The sequence below is a fragment of the Eretmochelys imbricata genome, chromosome 12 (genome assembly GCF_965152235.1).
Source record: "Eretmochelys imbricata isolate rEreImb1 chromosome 12, rEreImb1.hap1, whole genome shotgun sequence".
NCBI lineage: Eukaryota > Metazoa > Chordata > Testudines > Cheloniidae > Eretmochelys > Eretmochelys imbricata.
In genome coordinates, this window is record NC_135583.1 from 7,811,502 (window position 1) to 7,830,561 (window position 19,060).

General features: G+C 52.2%; 1 protein-coding gene across 7 annotated transcripts in view; it reads right to left on the minus strand.

The window, feature by feature from the left end:
* Nucleotides 1-14,383: 14,383 nt before the first annotated feature.
* LOC144272767 (C-C motif chemokine 17-like) overlaps nt 14,384-19,060 on the minus strand; it is a 33,572-nt gene continuing 28,895 nt past the window's right edge. For 6 of the 7 annotated variants that reach the window (XR_013347671.1, XR_013347674.1, XR_013347670.1 and 3 more), the window contains 2 exons: nt 16,492-17,269; nt 14,384-14,577 (listed from right to left, as the gene is read on the minus strand). Coding sequence is in view for 1 of the 7 variants with exons in the window: in XM_077831077.1 (XP_077687203.1) it covers nt 14,487-14,577; nt 16,492-16,612; nt 17,111-17,269 (371 nt within the window). In the remaining 6 variants the exon portion in view is untranslated. The remainder of the gene's footprint in view (nt 14,578-16,491; nt 17,270-19,060) is intronic. The other variant, XM_077831077.1, reaches the window with a different exon arrangement.

Here is a 19,060-nt window from a genome sequence, read left to right on the forward strand (position 1 = left end):
GCTCTGATGGTGCATGAGGCATGTTTGTGTTGGGCTGCTGGAGTAACATGTGTGTCCTCACGCCCATCACGCAGGAGCACTGGGCGGGCAGAGCGAAGCAAGCCCCTGACCCCACTCCCTGGCTGGAGCACCGGAGCGGGACAGTGGAGCTTGAGGGGCCGGATTAAAAGGTCTGACGGGCTGGACGCGGGCAGTAGTTTGCCCACCCCTGGAATAGAGACACTGGATATATGGATTATTACAACCATCTATAGCTCACTAACAAGCCTCTCCCCCTTTCCTCCCTCTGACTGGAAGGATGTTAACGGGCCACTTCACCGTGAATGGTCCCTTGAGATAAGCGGTAACTACTTACGCTAAACACTCTGTTCCCCCTTGTATTTAGGGGTGACACGTCCCTTTCCCAGCCCTGCAGAAGAGCTCTGTGTAGCTCCAAAGCTGGTCTCGCGCACCGACAGAAGCTGGTCCAATAAAAGATATCACCTCCCCCACCTCGTCTCTCTTGGTGGCATTTGTGAAACAAATGAAAGGGTCTCAGTCCAGTTCCTAGTGGCTCGTGCCTTAGTCACAAAAGCAACTGCTCCAGCGGCCGTTGGGTGGCCCCTTTGTTGGCCCCCTCGGCACAAAGGTGGCGGAGGATGAGGGGCTCTACAGGGCAGGGCTGAGGCCCGATCATTGACGGGGCAGCATGAGGTACACGTGCTCCACTGCTGCCAAACCTGTCCATCGCCTTTTCCCCGGCAATGGCTCCCCTACAGACAAACTCCACCCACCTCGTCTCTTAACGTAGGGTTTTCACACAGGCGCCTATCGCCATAGCGCGTTTGTCTGCCAAGCAGCTGGAAGGGTGCCGCCCAGACGGGGTCGCTCCAGGTAGCGTGCTAAAAATAGCTGCGTGACGGCAGCGGCTGAGTCCATGCCCCCGGAGTCGGGCAGACTGGTACTCGGGTGGCTCGCCTGAGAAGACGTTCGTGCCGCGCCGACTACGCGGTGGTTTTTCGCACACTAGCTCGAGCCAAGCCCCGTCCCGCCTGCTCTGTAGGCACATGCTCACACCCTAGGATCTGGGGAAAGGTGCAAGGAACACACCTTTGGCGACCTTCTCTGAGGTTTCCCATAACGATCGCCCGTGCTGAGGTATTAACATGCTAGCCGTAGAAACCACACGCGTCGCCTTTCTAAGACACGGCTACTGAAAACATAACGCTGCACAAAGAGCAGCTTGCTCAATACGGGCCAAACGGTGCAGTCCCTCCTCCCACCGGGGAGACTTTACTCCTGCAAGCGGGCCCAGTGACTTCACTGAGGCTACTTGCCGTGCAACAGAAGCAGCGGTTGCACAATGAAGCATTGTGTGTGCCTTGGACTTAGAGCTTGTTTGGATTGGCATGTCTTCCGCGCTCCCTTGAGGTAAATTAAAAATCATTGCTTCAGCCCAGTAACTTTCTCATGGTCATTTTTGTTCCTGAGTTGTTTGTTCGTTCTTGTGAATTAGTTCAGCCGAGGCCAAATAGTCAAAGGGTCTTCCTTCACAATCAGCCCTAATGGAGGACTAGGCTGGGGTGTCTGGTTTTATTCCATTTCAAGGAAGTTAAACAAATATCTCCTGTAGTAAGTGCAACAGAGTCATCAAACATTCAACATCAAGGTCCACATTCTGCGACCGCAGAGAGGGACCCTTTGGCAAGCGAGAGGATTGCTCACAGAGTAACGTGCTACTCCACAGGAGCAAGGTAGGGGGGGAGGGCAGGATCTGACCCTTAGCCACTGAGGTACGTCTGCGGTGGAATGAAAGACTCTGCGGCTGGCCTGGTGTCAGCCAACTCAGGCTCGGGCTGCAGGGCTAAAAATTGGCTTGGACTGGAGCCGGGGTTCTTGGACCCTCCCCCCTTGTGGGGTCCCAGAGCTCGGACTCCAGCCTGTGCCTGAACATCTGCGCAGCAATTCTGCAACCTGAGCCAGCTCTTTTATTGCTGTGCATACATCCCCTGCGTGCACGCCCAGAGAGTAAAGTATGGCTTGCCGGGGGGGAGGTGGTTCGAATTGGGACGCGACTCTAAGGGGTTGGGCTGTTTGCTCTCCACAGGGTGTATCTGGCTGGCTGAGCCTGGCTCTGTAAGCACTCTGCAGCCTATACACCCCAGTGTTTAGCTCTCGGTGTGACAGTGGATGAGTAAAGGTGACCATTTGTATCATTAGGGCTACTACTGTTACACAATTGCGACAAATCTTGTGCAAAGTATGTCATGTAAGGTGTCAGTGGAAAAGTTATTATCTGCTAAGTATGACAATCCTGCTTAAATCCATGTGTCGTCTTTATATCTGAAGTTAGGAATGTATTTGCATCTCAGATGTGTTTGTTCCTGGGTGACACCTCTCAAATAGATATACATCAAGGCTAGACAGCTCTGTGTCGGTGGGCCATCAAGGACACTCAGCTCTCACAACGGGCCATAAAAGAAACTCATCCTGTCCAGATAGCTCTCCCTGAGGATGCCTCAGACACCAAAGGGGCCAATGGCCAAGCCCTGTGAGTCAGCCAACCACGCAAGGACATGTGATATGTTCATGTGACCCTGGACTCCATCTTGGGCCAGTAAATTTCCACAAACAGGGGGCTGTGCGGCTTTGTTTGGGACAGTAATTTTTCCATGCACATGGCAGAGGATATGAAAAGACACCTGAGACATCGCTGTTTTGTTTTCATTTTATGCTTCATTTCTCTGGACTGGATGTCTAACTAGGACTGAGGTGAATGATTCCAGAGAGACTTTTGCAGACTAGTAGTTTATTCCATCGTGGCTACAAACCTGATATAAGACCTTTGCGATCACTTGCATGTATATGTTTCCTTTAACCATTCAATAAGACAGAAGTCCACTTTTGCTACTGGCTTGGTGTAATCTAATGCTAGAATAACCACCAGTTTGGGGTGAGTCTGTCCTATTGCTCAGCAGTCTGTCCTGAATCTAGTATTCTCAGCTGTGCCCCACTGAGTATAGATTAATCTGTCCCCCCTCTTCCCAGCCAGCATTACCGGGGATGTTCTGAAACTTGTGGGGATACTCACAATTACTCCCCCTGAGCTACGGTCCGTGCTGGCCCCTCAGGAGCTGCTGTGCCGACAGAAGAGAAGGAAAGGCGGCTTTAAGCTAAACTGCCTGGATAGTGCCTGCTCCAGGGGTTAGTAGCCAGTGGGCTGCTCCAGGACCCCCACAATTCCAAGTGCTACAGCCCCACCCCTTCCCAACTCCTCCTGAGGGCTGCAAGCGGGCAGTGTAGGATGGTATGCCAATCCTGTGCCAGTGGAATCCTCTCTGGGGCCATTGCAGCCTTTCGTGGCCCTTATGCACCCCCTGAGCAGTGGGGGACCAGAATCGGAGCCATTCTTTTTATCATAAGTAGAAACAGGCCTGACCCAAGCCCCAGATCTGAACCTTCCCCTTCCATGAACTTTGGGGAAAGTGCGGATCTGATTCTATACTTGCCCCTGTCGCTGCAAAGCAAAAAACCCTGGTTCTGACATCCCCCAGCTTTGGACAAGTTCTTACTTTGGCCCACAGTGCAACTTGGCAGCTTGCTCCTCTTTCTGTTTATAAACATCTTGACTGGAGACATCACAAGGGAAGTCAGACACACTACAGTCTTCTGCAGCTGCCTGCTGGCCCTGGGCAGCGTAATTATGACCAAGAAGGAAGCAAGAAGGGCAGAAGTCGCATCATGAGAAAAGGAGGAGATCAAGATGATAGAAGGTTTAAAAATAATTAAAGCAAAACAAAATCAAATGCACACCCACATGAACTGGATAAAGCCCTATGGGACAGTCCTGCAGAATTTAATAGAACATGAGAACCTTTCTACAGGCGTTTTGAAATATCTTATTGATTGAATAGAGAAATCTACCCCTGCTCTAGAACTCTGTAGAATGGTTCAAACTATAAGATTCCCAACCTGGAGGTCATGACCACCCTGCCTTGCCCAGGCCCTATTGCTAGACGGGGTCCCAGTTAGTTGGGTGGAGGAGTCTTGGGATGGAAAAGAGAATAGCTCAGAATCACTGGTTTAGATAAACCTCCCTGTTAAATCCTAGATAGAGCCCACAAAATGACTCTTTATTGAAATGCCTCTATGAGGAATATCACAGAGATCCCTGCTACTTCTAGCAGGACACAGCTTTTGCAATCCTAAGAAGAACAGCGAAAGTAATAGTCTGGTATGTACCATTATATGCAGCCAAGGATTCTGAAGGTCCTGTTATTTCTCAGTCTCTATACCAGCTCTTCTATGGGGGCCCCCGGTAAAAGTTTAGGCTCCATTCCTGTTGAGCTAGGACTGTCTCTGATTACCATTTGTGACAAAGCGGGACTGTTCATAGTGTTTCCTCTGAATAGTGTGGGGGTGCCTCAGTTTCCCCAATGCAGTTCTTAAGTATCTAGGTGGTGGGATAAGGGTGTATGATCATTGCAGAGCCCTAGAGGGCAGGTGTGTGCAGGGGTCTGGACACAGAGAATGGCCGACACCCTGTTTCCTGGCAACTGATGGCCTGGCCCTTCCCCCCTGCAAGGTGAGAGCTAAAGGGTTGGAGAACAAAGGAATCAGGTGACCTCCTGGCCCGGGAAAGGGACAAAGCCCAGAGGAGCGGGGGCTGGAGAGAGTTTCAGTTTGGGGCTGGCTGGGGACATGGAGTGAAGTGCAGACGTGGTTGTCTGGCTCACTGCCCCCCAAAATAGACCCAGCTGAGGGGTCCTGTTCTCTGCACCTACAAGCTCTGTGTTAGACCATGTTCCTGTCATCTAATAAACCTTCTGTTTTACTGGCTGGCTAAGAGTCACCTCTGACTGCAGAGTCAGGGGGGCAGGACCCTCTGGCTTTCCCAAGACCCTGCCTGGGCGGACTGGCTGGGGGAAGCGCACGGAGGGGCAGAGGATGCTGAATGCTCTGAGGTCAGACCCAGGAAGGTGGAGCCGGGTGAGCTGTGTGTCCTGCAGACAGGCTGCTCCCAGAGAGGAGACTTCCCCAGAGTCCTGACTGGCTTCATGGGGAGCAGCTCCAGGGCATCGCCCAAGGACTCGGTGACACCCTTGTCATGCGATACGCAGCAACGCACTTCTTCAAGAAGGTTCCTCAAGGAAACCAGCCTTGAACCCAGCAGACGACGCTGCCTCTTCAAACCCGATTACATTTCTTTAGATCCCTATTGGCTTCAGCCTGAGTCACTTCTACCGGAGTTTCCCACCACGGAAGGGGGGCAGGCAGTTATACGGCTGTGTATGCACACTCAGTCCATGTTAATTTTTGTATGTTCGATAGATTCAACTCATACCCACATTCAGATGTCACCAGCCTCCCTGTCACATATCACCTTACTGTCCTGTAATATTCTTATGCAGATAATTGGCCACATTTTCTGGCCCTGGGATGCACAAATACAAGCCTTTACCATGAGCCTGTGAACACCACTGTGCTGACTGAATGCCCAGAGGACCAGTTATCCCTAATTACGTGTGGGCCAAGGTGCATGCCCAGATGCACACCCGTTCTTGCCGAGGGTAGATCTGAATATCCAGCCCAGTGGTTTTCAAACTGTGGGTCACGACCCAATACTGGGGGGCGGAATGGAAGGCACTGGGTCGTGGCGGGTCTGGTCAGCAACACCGACCAGGCCGTTAAAAGTCCCGGCGGGGGTGCTGCCCGGCGAAGGCGGGCTAGTCCCTGCCTGTTCTGACACTGCACTGCACCCTGGAAGCGGCCAGCAGCCGGTCCGGCTCCTAGGCGGGGGGGCCACTGGGATCGGGGGGGGGGGCAGCGTCTGCGGGCGAGAGCTGCACAGAGCCATTTGCGCGCCTCTGCCGAGGAGCTGGATCAGCTGCTGGCCACTCCCGGGGCGCAGAGCGGTCTGTGGTGCCAGGACAGGCGGGAAGCCTGCCTTCAACCCCGGCTGTGCCGCTGACCAGGAGTTGCCCGAAGTAAGTCCGCACCCCAACCCCCTGCCCCAGCCCTGAGCCCCACTGCTTAACAGCCACCCTCTTGCTGCCACTGGCCCCTTCCTGCACCCCAAACCCCTCATTCCTGGCCCCACCCCAGAGCTGCACCCCCAGCCCAGAGCCCTGACCCCCTCCCACACACCAACCCTCTGCCCCAGCCCTGAGCCCACCCCAAACCCACAGCCCCCTCCTGCACCCCCAAACCCCTCAACCCCGACCCCACCCTGCAGCTCTCACCCCCGCACCCCAACCCTCTGCCCCAGCCCTGAGCCCCTCCCATGCCCCAAACCTCCCATTCCCAGCTCCGCTGGGTCGCGGGCGTCCACAAGTTTCTTCAACTGGGTCCCCAGAAAAAAAGCGTAAAAAGCACGGATCTAGGAAATCTTTCAGCTACTTTTTAAAAAATTTCTGTTTAACATTACAAGCCTTGTCTAAACTTTCTTTTTTGTCTGTCTCTGGGCGTAGATCTGATACGCTGTGTGTCTGACTCGCCGTGTAGCAGCCCTGACACTCAGTGTGTGTGTGCGTCCGACGAATCCTGAAACTTTCTCTTTCCCTCGCCTGACTCAGAAAACGAACTGTAGCCCGGGCTTGTTTGGATTTCTTTGCTGGGCCGGCTATGCCTCATGCCCAGAACACCGGGCCTGTTCCTTCCTTAAAGGAATCTGTGCTTTCTGCAACAACACCACAGAGCAGGACCATTAATCAGCTTCAACCGCAGCTCTTTCCCCCCATCCCAGGAAACCCGGCCTTTCCTTCAGCACTTTCTACTTCAAAGCAGCTCACCTTCGACTCGGTTTTCCACGGTCCAGGTCACCACCAGTGCAAGCAGCAAGAAAGAAGCGATAGACGTGCCCTTCATCTTCCGGCGAGCAGGGGCCAGCGGCAGCAAGAGGGAGGCGGTTAAGCAGGTCGTGATTTCACAGCGTTTCGCTCGGCTCCCTCTTAGATCTGGACACAGCAACAGCAGACCTCTAAGGATGAGAGGCAGGGTGCAGCGCCCGGCCTTTATTGAACATATGGTTTCAATTTTGGTTCTGCGTGGGTGTGTAGGCTGGATTTTACCACCCCCCCGCTCCTGTCCCGTGACAAAGTGAGGAGGGGAAAACCAGGGTTGGGAATGTGGGTCTTTGGCAGAACAGATGGCTCCGGGAATTTCCCAGTAAACTGTAAACATAAACTGTAAACCCTTTTCCTTATAGCAGGGCACTATCAAATCGGGAGCTGGTGACCGAGGGCGGTAGAAATAGCTGGTATAAACTGACAGGGAGCCGAAGGAGACAAGTTAATTTATAACCACCCACCCTGTGGCCCAGTGTCCTTAATGTGAAGCCAGGCGGCTCTTCCTGGCTCTCTGCTCGGTATCCTCATTTCAAATTTCAGCAGAAAGCAGAGTGTTTCTCCCTCTTCCCCCTTTTTCTGCAAGGCAGGTTGCGGGTGGAAGCCCCATCACTGGACGTTGGACAAACACCTGTCAGGGATGGGCTAGGTCAGGTTGACCTGGTCCTGCCTCAGCCTGGGGGGATGGATTTGCTGATCTCTCCAGGGCCCTGCCCAGCCCTACACTGCCGCGATTCCATGGTCACGTCAAATAAATTGCAAACCAACGTCATTTTGAAACGCAAACTGAATCGCATCGTTCCAATGAGGCTTAAATGGAATGTTTAGATTGAGGCAAAATGCTTTTTTCCCCCCCCTGCTCATTCCGAAAATGAAAATTCGCTGAAATGGACGCGGTCCTGTAAACAATTTTGATTTCAAGGAAAGGGTATTTTCCAATGAACAAATGTTCCACTGAAAAATTTCCAACCAGCTGTATTGTTACACTGAAGAAGAGGCAGTCCCTGCCCCACAGAGCAGGGGCCTGGGGCCCTCTGGGGGCCTGTGAGCAGGTTTCAGGGGGTCCTCCAAGCAGGGCCAGCATTAGACTCGCTGGGGCCCAGGGCAGAAAGCCAAAGCCCCACCGCATGGGGCTGAAGCCTGGGGCCCTGAGCCCTGCCACCCGGGGCTGAAGCTGAAATCTGAGCAATGGAGCTTTGTGGGGGGCCCTGCGGTGTGGGGCACCAGGCAACTGCCCTGCTTGCTACCCGCCTAATGCCGGCCCTGGGTTTTATATGCAGAAAACCAATTGCTGTGGCACAGGTGGGCCGTGGAGTTTTTGTAGCATGTTGGCGGGGGCTCAGAAAGGGAAAGGTTGAGAATCCCGGCCAGAGAGCTCACAGCCTAAGGGCACAAAGGCAGGGGAAAAGGATAGAACATACCACCCACGGGATGAAAAAGATTAGAGGCCTGGCTTATTGGATACACAGGTTGTTAGCTTTTAAGGTGAACCATTGGCCCACATCCTCAGGGGGTGTAAGGCAGCCTAGCTGCACTGAAGCCAATGGACCGAAGCTGATTTACATCAGCGGTGGCTCTTACGTTCTCCTCTCCCAGTTCTCTCTCCATGATTCTTCCTGCTCACCTTCCCCCATGCGAATTCCCAGCTCCAGTTCCCATGTGCTTATTCCCTCCCTCCCTGCAGGCCAGCAAAGAAAGGGCAGCTTTGATGCAGATTCTGAAGGGGGCGGGGGGGTTTGTCAGACTTGCTGGACAGTTGTGGTGTCAGACTGAGACCTGTGCACTGAAGTCTCACCACATGGCAGTGGAAACCTCAGCAACGCTGCTGCTGTGGTTTGTTACTCTGGCAAGCCGCAAACTTTAACGTCTGGTGTGGGGTTGACTAACCCACTCACACGTGGTTACCACTGGGGATGGTGGGGAAATGGAGCACTTTAGTTTTACAAAAGCTCAATTGCCCTCTAATATCTGCCATAGAAATCAACCCTCTCTGATGCACCGCAACCATGTGGTGGTGGAGAGGCTTGCGTGGGCCAAAGACCCTCAGAGCTACGTCGTCCGGAGCTTTTATACTCCTGGTAGGGTCCCACTTGGCGAGCAGGCCTGAGGCAAGGCTCCTGACTAACCTTGGTCCAAAATGGGGATGGGGCTAGAAAAGGTGCCCCAAACATAGGCTGTCTCACACTCTTCCGACTGGATGGCCGTATCCAGTGGGATCGCTCAACTCCGCGGCGGAAACAAGAGAGAGAAGACAACGAGTTTCATCACCTGGAATGTCCGCGCCCTTATGGACTCTCAGCACGGTGAATGCCCAGAAAGAAAAACTGCCATAATTGCCAGAGAACTGGCAAGACTCAACATTGACATTGCAGCTCTTAGTGAGACCCACCAGGCTGATGAGGGCCAATTCAAAGAGGATGGAGGTGGCTACACCTTCTTTTGGAAAGGAAAGCCACCGAAGAGAGAAGCAGTCACGGGACTGGCTTTGCCATCAAAAATGAGATCGCCAGTCAGCTTATGGAGCTTCCCATGGGGATCAACGAGCGTCTCATGACTCTTCGGCTCAAGCTTAGCAACAACCAATATGCCACAGTCATCAGCGCATCCGCCCCAACACTCGATGATGAGGAAGACAATCAGGAGCAGTTTTATAGAACTCTCAGTGCAGTCCTCACAGCCACACCTAAGACAGACAAACTCATCCTCCTGGGAGATTTCAGTGCTAGAGACGGACAGGGTTCCCAACTCTGGAGAGGCACAATAGGCAAAGAAGGGGTGGGAAATGTAAACCCCAATGATATTCTCCTCCTCAGCAAATGTGTGGAGCATGACCTGCTCATCACAAATTCCATCTTTAGGCAAAGTCACAAATTTAAGACCACCTGGAAACATCCTTGGTCCAAACACTGGCACCTCCTTGACATTGTTGTAGTCAGAGCCTGAGACTATACCGACATCCATATAACACAAGCTATGAGAGTTACCGATCTCTGTTGGACAGACCGTCGATTCGTAAGTTTAGCCATGTACCTGCAGCTCACTCCACCACACCGCAAATACCCAAAGACTAAGTGAAAGCGGTACAACTTCAAGACCAAGCCAGCTGCGAGACAGTCCACCACCATCTGTCTGAGAAACTCTCTAACCTGCCTGACAACATCATTGACATTTGAGAGCACTGGGATCAACTTAAAAACACCATTCACAATGCATGTGCTGAAACCATAGGGTATTCCATGCATCGGCACCAAGACTGGTTTGATGAAAACAACGAGGAAATCCTAGCATTAATTCAACAGAAAAGAAATGCATTCTGTATCTGGCAAAATGATTCTACTAACCAATGAAAACATGAGGCCGATCACCTGCTTAAAGCCAATGTCCAAAGGAGGCTATGTGACATCAAAAACAAGTGGTGGCAAGAGAAGGCCTCTGAGGTCCAGGGTTTCATAGACCAGGATGACACAAGAAGCTTCTTTCAAACCACAAAAACTATATATGGGCCAAGCTCCAAAGGCGCAACCCCCTTACGTTCTCAGGATGGCTCCACCCTCCTCAAGGACAATGCAACCATTAAACAACGCTGGAAGGAGCTTTTTGAGAGCCTACTAAACCACGAATCCGCGGTTTCTGAAGACACCATCGAGTTTATTCCACAACGCTCAGTAATGGAACACCTTGCTGATCCCCCCCACCTTCTGAGGAAGTCCAGCATGCCATCACTCAGACAAAAAATCACAAGGCTCCAGGCCCAGACGGCATCCCAGCTGAGGTTTTTAAAGCTGGTGGAACAATGCTCCAGCACAAACTTTGCCAATCCCTCGACAAAATCTGGACCTACGAAGAAATTCCACCTGACTTTAAGAACACCAACATTGTTACAATATTCAAGAAAGGGGACAAATCTTTGTGCAGAAATTACAGAGGTATTGCTTTCCTTTTCTTCGCAGGGAAGATTCCTGCCCAGATCCTACTAAACCAACTCCTCCACCTTGCCGAGGAACTCCTCCCCAAATCACAGTGTGGCTTCAGGCCATCCTGAGGCACAACGGACATGATCTTCGTGGCAAGACAGATTCAAGGGAAGTGCAGAGAGCAACACCAGGAACTGTTCATGGCATTTATCGACCTAATCAAGGCCTTTGACTCCGTCAATCGTGATGCCCTATGAAAGGTGCTGTGTAGGTTTGACTGTCCCCAGATATTCATTTCCATCATCAGACTGCTCCATGATGGGATGATTGACACCATTCTGTGCAACGGCTCAGAGACCAAACCACTCATCATTCGTACCAGTGTCAAGCAGGGCTGTGTCATTGCTCCAACACTCTTCTCCATTTACCTTGCCGTAATCCTGATTCTCGTCCGTGACCACCTTCCTGACAGAATTGGGATTGAATATCGTATGCATGGCGAACTCCTCAATCTTCGACATCTCCAAACAAAATATTAGATCATGAGAATTGGCATCACTGCGTCCTTCAATATGCAGATGACTGGGTCATTCTTGCACACACAGAGGTCAACCTGCAAAGCACCCTAAATCTTTTTGCAGATGCCTATCGCAGCCTGGTCTCTCTCTCAACATCGAGAAAACCAAGGTACTCTATCAGCCCTCACTTGCACAAACTACTCTTCATACTCTACAAATCACCATCAGTGGAGAACCCCTGGAAAATGTGGACCATTTTCTGTACCTTGGCACCTACTTCTCCCAAACAGCCAGCATTGACACAGAAATTGAATACAGGATCCGCTGTGCCAACACCTCTTTTGGAAGACTACTTAAACGAGTCTTCAGTGATCGGGATCTGCAAACAGGCACCAAGATCTTGGTTTACAAGGCAGTTGTCAATGGGTGAGAGACCTGGGTAACCTGCAGACGACATCTCAAGCGACTGGCGTGGATCCAGCAGTGCTGCCTCAGGAGGATTCTCAGGATCAGCTGGGAAGACCGACGCACTAACATCAGCGTTCTCGCTGGACGCAACATCAGCAGTATAAAGAAGCGCAGATCATGAAATACCAGCTCTGCTGGGCTGGCCACTGGGTACATGTGCCCAACACTCACCTCCTGAAGCACGTGCTCTTCTCTGAGTTAAGTCAGGGAAGAAGGGCTCGCGGAGGGCAGCGGAAGCGTTTCAAAGCCATACTGAAAGTACATCTTAAAAAGGAAGGCATGAACCCAACACACGGGGAGGACTCGGCACGGAACAGAACACGGTGGCGCCACACCATACCCCAAGCCACAGCTCACTTTGAGGAGAACAGACGTGCTCATGAGACAGAGAAGCGACAAAGGAGGAAAGAAAGGGCACAACACTCCAGCCAACAACTATGTCTCCTCCAAGATTACACCTGCCACTTCTGTGGGGAAATTTGCAGGGCACGAATTGGGCTTTTCAGCCACTTAAAAACTCACCAATGAACCCCCTTGGCAGACATCGTCCTCGCATTGAGGGATAGCCAAAGAAGAAGACAGAAATCAACATCTCAGAGGGCCCTAGTACCAGCCCAGTGACCAGGAACTCAACAGACCAGGCCATGCATGCCAGGAGGTATCCCTGGGCTCCAGTGAAACCCCCATCTGCCAGCTGCCTACTCTATCAGCTCTCCCTACAGCACAGCCTGGTGGCGTACATCCCCTCGGGTCTATCTTGTTGTCCTAATTTAGACTCTTAGAACCTGGGTGTTATGAGGCCCCCTATGACCCATTCAGCAATGAGACGTGCTCTATTCAAGCGAGAAGCTGGGTCTTAACCAAACCCCTGGATCTGAACCCAGGGTTCAGATGTGAGTTTGCTGCTTTATTCCTACGCTCAGTCTCAGCTGAACACCCCTGCCAAACACCATGAATTATGGGTAAATTTGGCTTGGCGCCTGATTTCAGGCACCAGCATTCGGCAGCGTTCAGATCCAGCGTTCTAAGAGCCAGGAAGACCAGATCCAGATCATGTGAAGCAGTGTCCATGTCACTGCACAGCTGGAACCAGTTATCCTCCCGACTGGCAGCCTCAGCGGAAAAGCCATGGATCTACTGATGCAAGAGGACTAAACAAACCTTTCTGCCCCCTAGCGATAGGCCTTCCAGATCGGCCATGCTGGAGCTTGGCTTGTTGCCAGGCATGCTGTACCTGTAGGGTTGCCAACTTTCTAATACCAGAAAATTGAACTAGTTGCCTAGTAATCGCAGTCAGAGTCAAAGTATCATACATTTCTCCCCGCCTTTGTCTAGCTACGTTATAAACTCTTTGTTGCAGACTCTCGCTTTTTATGTGTATGTCCAGTGCCCACTACCCTGGAGCCCTGATCTTAGTTGGGGTCTCTAGGCACTCCTCAACAATTGCAATAATAAATAATGTGGAAGTCTATGTGTTAGTGTAAGCTAGATGTGTACACATGAACACCCGTGTGTATCTGCATGTAGGTGTGGGAGTCAGTTACTACAGATTTATTGATATAGGTATCTGGACAGGTGTGCATTTCTGAGGTTGTGTTCTATGGATTTGTTTTTGGCCTTCAGGAGTGGGCCTTTAATGGACCCACTACAGCTGTGATAATGTGTGGTCCTAACGGAGGCAGGGGCGATGGAGTGAGCGAGGGTGGGGCCTCGGGGCAGAGGTGGGCAGGGGCAGGGCAAGGGTAGGTGTGGGAGGCAGGACAGGATGGGACGGGAAGGGATGCAGTGAGGGGGATGAGGGTGTGAGGGGATTGGGACGGGGAGGGATGCGGGAATGGTGATGCGGGGGAGTTGGGATGGGGAGGGATCCAGTGAGGGGGACGGGACGGGGAGGGAGGCAATGACGGGGATGCAGGTGCAGGGGGGTTGGGATGGGGAGGAATGCAGTGAGGGGGATGGAGGTGTGGTGGGGGGGGTTGGGGCGGGGAGAGATGCAGTGATGAGGTGCAGGGGGATTGGGACGGGAAGGAATGCAGTGAGGGGGATGTGGGCACGGGGGGATGCAGTGAGGGGGATGGGGGTGTGGGAGGGATGGGACGGGGAGGGATGGGGTGCAGGGGGTTGGAACGGGGAGGAATGCAGTGAGAGGGATGGGACGGGGAGGAATGCAGTGAGGGGGTGGGGTGTGGGGTTGGGACGGGGAGGGATGCAGTGAGGGGAATGGGGTGGGGGAGTTGGGGTGGGGAGGGATGCAGTGAGGGGGATGGGGCAGAAAGGATGCAGTGAGGGGGATGGGGGCGCAGCCCCATTCCCAGCACTGGGAGACGGGGATACAGACACCTCCAAGGCCTGAGGGCCGGCGATGGGGTGACAGGTGGCAGTTGGCCGCGGGGCACGTGTCCCAGCTGGACCCCAGCCACAGGAGGAGCGTGAGGAGAAGGGGGCCCCCAAAACCGGACCCTTGGGCCCCGTGTCCCCAGGGCTGTGGCCCCAGCACTGAGGGGCAGCGGAACAGTTCCTCTCAATGTCTTACAGACCCCTGAGGCCACATGACCCACCCAATTGTAACAATCCATCAGTGAGGACAAACCCGGGGCTTAAAACGATTGGTCAGCACTCTCTGTACGCAGAGGGCCACAATGACACACGACACAACTGGTTCCAAAAAACTAAAGATTTAATATATATAACAGTCACGGGTATTTTACATAAATAGAGCGGGGCCAGCGGGCCCCTGGGAGTACAGGGGCAGCTGTGCGAAGTTACTTCTTTTTCCTCAGGCGCTGGATTGCAGTTTGTACCCACTTGGCCTCTGGATCAGCACAGACTTCCCTGTTGTGGAGAGTCACAAACCTGCAATGGGGAAACATTAGGGAGCTCGGTTATTAACTGGTGAGCGAGATCGGGCAGTGTCCTACCCTGGAGTCAACTTTACAAAGGGTTGTGCAGACGTCAGGGGTGTGACTCCCAAGAAATACAATGAATACCCCAGAAAGGAAACCAGGGCCTGAATAAATCGGTTTTACTGCTTCGCTGCCAGCCTCTGCTGTCGTATTTGTGCTGCTCGTGGCATACTGTTATAAGGCAGCCCGGGAGAGGTCTTTTGCCTCATGTACCTGGTGCACTCACGAGCTGTCAGCTGGCTAGCGTCTGCAGAGGACAGAAGGAGGAGAATTTCCCTGGCTGCCAGGCGGTAACATTAAAATACTTTGCATTTCTATGGCTCCTTTTACCTGAGGATCTCAAAGCAGATTCATGCTACCCCTGTGAAGTACTGTAGTTACAGATGGGTAAACTGAGGCAGGGAAAGGTTAAGGGACCTGCCCACAGCTAGTGCAGTGTTTCTTCATCCCAAACCAGTAGGCAATGCTTTGACAACTTCGTAGTTATAACAGTCTCTAGCTCATGCAGCACCTCCTATCCCAACACGCTTCACCCCATACACATACGCTCCCACCACTGAATTGCAACAGCTGAGTTCAGCACACAGCAGTTCAGGAAAGGAAGAAAAGCATGGTCTTAGGGGCTGAGTCTCCTCTCACAGACACGGGTGTCAATCGAGAGTAACTCCGTTGACGTCCATGGAGTCATGTGTATGTGAAAGGAGAATCGGGTCCTTTGTGGCTGAGTGAAATTACCCAGTTGGTTTAGGCAGGCTGAACAGAGTAACTCAGATTGAAGTCTGTCTGGGGTCCAGTGGTTAACACCCTTATCTTGCCAAAGTGCCACGAGATCTCCAATGACCACAAGGGGTCCGCACCTCGGTTTTACTCCTCAAGCCCTTCCGTCTGATCTGAAATGTCCCCCTTATCAGGAAGCCAGAATAAAGAAGAATCTATGGCTACTTTTGACAAGGCTGCTGCTGCTGAATTGGGCCCAGCTCTAATGAGCGTGCGCCCTTTTCGTTTACCCTGCGCTGGTTGGGTCAGGAGTGTAGCCGCTGTGCCTTTAACACCTCTGAAGAGCCTCTGGCGTCTTTGTCACACCCCCTATTGCACAGCCCTATGTACTGGGACGGTGCCTTAAAAATAGACAAGGAGGATGGGGGGGAGGGGGCGATTAGGGAGTCAGCCTGGCTTGAATTCCCTGCTCTGCTTTATGTAAAGCTTTCATGTAGCTGTAATTAGTGCGCTGCTACTTAAACAGTGTCTTTACGGTAGAGGAAGGGAAGATAAGGCAAGGTGTGGTTATAGCAGATGCCTCCAGGGCTCAGTGTGTAGCACAAAGCATGAGGCACCCAGCGCGGCACTGCCTGGAAAGTCATGTCATTCCCATAAAGTCCCGTTTCATTCGGGTAACTAGTGAGTCTTGACCTGAGCAGTTCCACTGCTTAGCCACATGGGCAGAATGGTCATCAGCCAATCAGATCCCTCTTTTCCTCTGCAGGGTAAGAATTAATCAATACCGGCCCTTGAAATATGTTCCATACATTTGCCTTTTTACAGTACAATTAATAAAATAATTATTTGATTTACACTTGGGGCCTGATTCGCCTCTCAGTCACACCAGTGTCAAGTCGGAACGACTCTGCTGAAATTAATTAGTGTAAATGAGGAGCAACTCCATTGGAGTCATACAGCTGCAAAACCAGCGTGAGATCGGAATCAGGCTCCTCATTACTTAGTGAAGAGGGCAGTTTCCTGGCTAAGTGACCACAGTATGTGATCCTTCCCCCTTACACTTGCACAAGCTGCATGTCCCTGACACACACCTATTCTATCCTCTGTTCACCATAAAGCAAGGCCTGACTGACTGAAGGCTACTTACACCACAGCAGGTCTCCTACACCCCGGAGAGGTCCTGTAGAAACTCCTCAGGTTAACAAAACGAATAGGTCCCTTCGTGACGCTTGCGCAGCAGGTTGTGTCTTCCGGGATACCTCGTGGAGCTTTTGGGCGAAAGGAAACCAAATGAGAAACAATTTCACACACGTTACATCTCTCTAGTGTCCCCACCTTGGTGTAGACGGAAAAGAGCCCGTACTACGAATTCCGTTCAAAGACAATAATGATGACTTGCAACTACATAGCATCTTCCTAGACAGAAGGAGCCCCAAAACAGCTGGTGAGGGAGTGCCAAATTCAACTTCCCTGGTAGAAGGTGTTTACCCAACATGCTTTGCTACCCATGATGCTGAACACGCTCCTCCTTCGTCCCTACCCTGGGGGCTGCAGGAAGGGTGGCATAAAGAGCCCTGTAGGCCATTACAACACCTACTGGGGAGATCTGGCCATTTTCCAGTCTCTTTGCATCACAAAGCACACAGAATGGGCTATCGAATCTGGCCCTGGAAGTATGATGAGGCCCTCTCTCACCATGACCCCAACAGCACCTCCCCGCACTCCCCACAGCTCTTTGCTGAAAAGGCCTGGCAATGTCCACTGACCTGCATGGGTGCGCTGAAGGGAAAGCCCTAGAAGGAAAATCACCAGAAGAGCTGTGGTCAGGCTGTTCATGATTCTGGGAGGTTTCTCCTCGGCTGGAGAGCTCTGGCCCTGGACTGTTTCCCTGGATGGCTGGGATGAACTGACAGCCTTGGACAGAGCTGCGGAATTTAAACCTGCCCGTGAAGATGTGCAATTCACCCTTTCCCCCGAGTTTGGAGAACTCTGACTGAATTTCTGCAGAAAGCTGAATCTGGTCATTCTTAGAACCCAACCTTGTTTCCCCTTTGTCTGGAGTGAGTCATGACCACGACCATGACCGCACAGTACCAAAGTACTACAGTAGTCTTATAACGGAGTCCCAGATAGTCCCCCTAGACACTAGGTCTATCTTGCTGCAATCACAAACTCCTTTTGAGCCTCACCTAGGGTTAGAGCAGACTCTGGCACTGCACAAAAATCCTCAAATTCCTCCTCAGAAGCCAAGCTACCACTCTCAACAGACATAGGGTTGAAGCCATCGCCCTCCCGCTCCTCTCCCCCCTTTGCCGCTTTCCCTGCTGTCCGCAGCCAAAGCAGGAGAATCAGAGCCATACTCTCTCTGGTTGCGTTATGATATTAGGCTGCTTAGACCTGGCTGAAATGTTATTACCGATTAAAACATCAGCGGGCAGCAAATTTCTGATGCCTACGATTAACAGCCCCTTAAAATCTGCCCACTCAGGGCGAACGTTAGCCAGGGGCACAATCACAGAAAATTCATCCAAAGCTGGAATATTTCAACTTTCGCCAGGAAGTCTGTCCTTTTCCCCTACCAAACTTTCCTTAACCAAAGTGACTTGCGATGCCACATCACTCCAGCCTGAACATTCAGTGCTATTCACTCCAGCACTCTTAAATTCTTCACTACCTTCCCAAGACTCAGTCCTAATATAGTTTATGAGGCCATTCTCCTCCTTTACAATTTCCTCTGGGATCACAGTGGTAGCCTTGGGACTCATGGGGGGGAGGCTGTGGGTGCAGATTGTGGGGCGACCTTAAGTTTGGGGCAATTTGGTTTGATATGGCCAGGAGCCCGACAGTGAGGGCAGGCTGCCTGCCTCCCCTTAGGGCAAGGGGTTTTAAAATCCAGGCTCCCTTAAGGTTGTTTAAGAAAGTTGGGATTAGGTTTATTCCTAGACCCTCCTTCTTCTTAACCTGGGGAACAAGAGGATTTCCCTTCCCCTGGGGTTTGTGCCCCCATGAGCCCTTGACTCATCAGCAGTGTCTGCTGCCTCCGAAACTGGGGAAGGCTTTTGGTCACGGATGGCCACTTTTCCCTCATCAGTGACTGTCCACAACAACTGTGCGTGTGCCAACAGATGGAACAGGTTTTCATCGTTACCTTCAGCACCTGCCCCCTTATCCATTTTTTCCATAACATTACACGTCATGCACATATTTGACATGAGTGACGCTGTCAAACATTTTAAGATTTCTGTACTTCAGCTGACGGGACTCAGGGGTAATCTTAAACCTTTTCAGTACCATAGGTGCCGACTCCGCGGGTGCTCCGGAGCCGGCGCACCCACCGGCAGCCCCCCGTCAGCTCCCCCCCCGACACACCTCCCCATCATCTCCTGCCCGCCAGTGGGCCCCACAGATCAGCACCTCCCTCTCCCTCCCTGTGCCTCCCGCTCACCGCAATCAGCTGTTTTGCAGCCTGCTCCTGGGGCAAAGTCTGTGAGCAAAGCTCTCGGCTCTTGATTGAAGGCTCTCTTTTTTATGGGATGTTCCCCTATTTTTGCATAATTTCTCAAGGCCTTTTGTGTCAAGACCCTCATATGAACACACACACCCTTGACTGGCTGCTGCCGGCTGTGGAGCAGTGACGTGCATCCCCAGGGCTTGGGGTGCAGTGGGATCCCGCCTCCTCCCACCTGTCAGCTATGCTCCCTGCTCTGGGCCAGCTC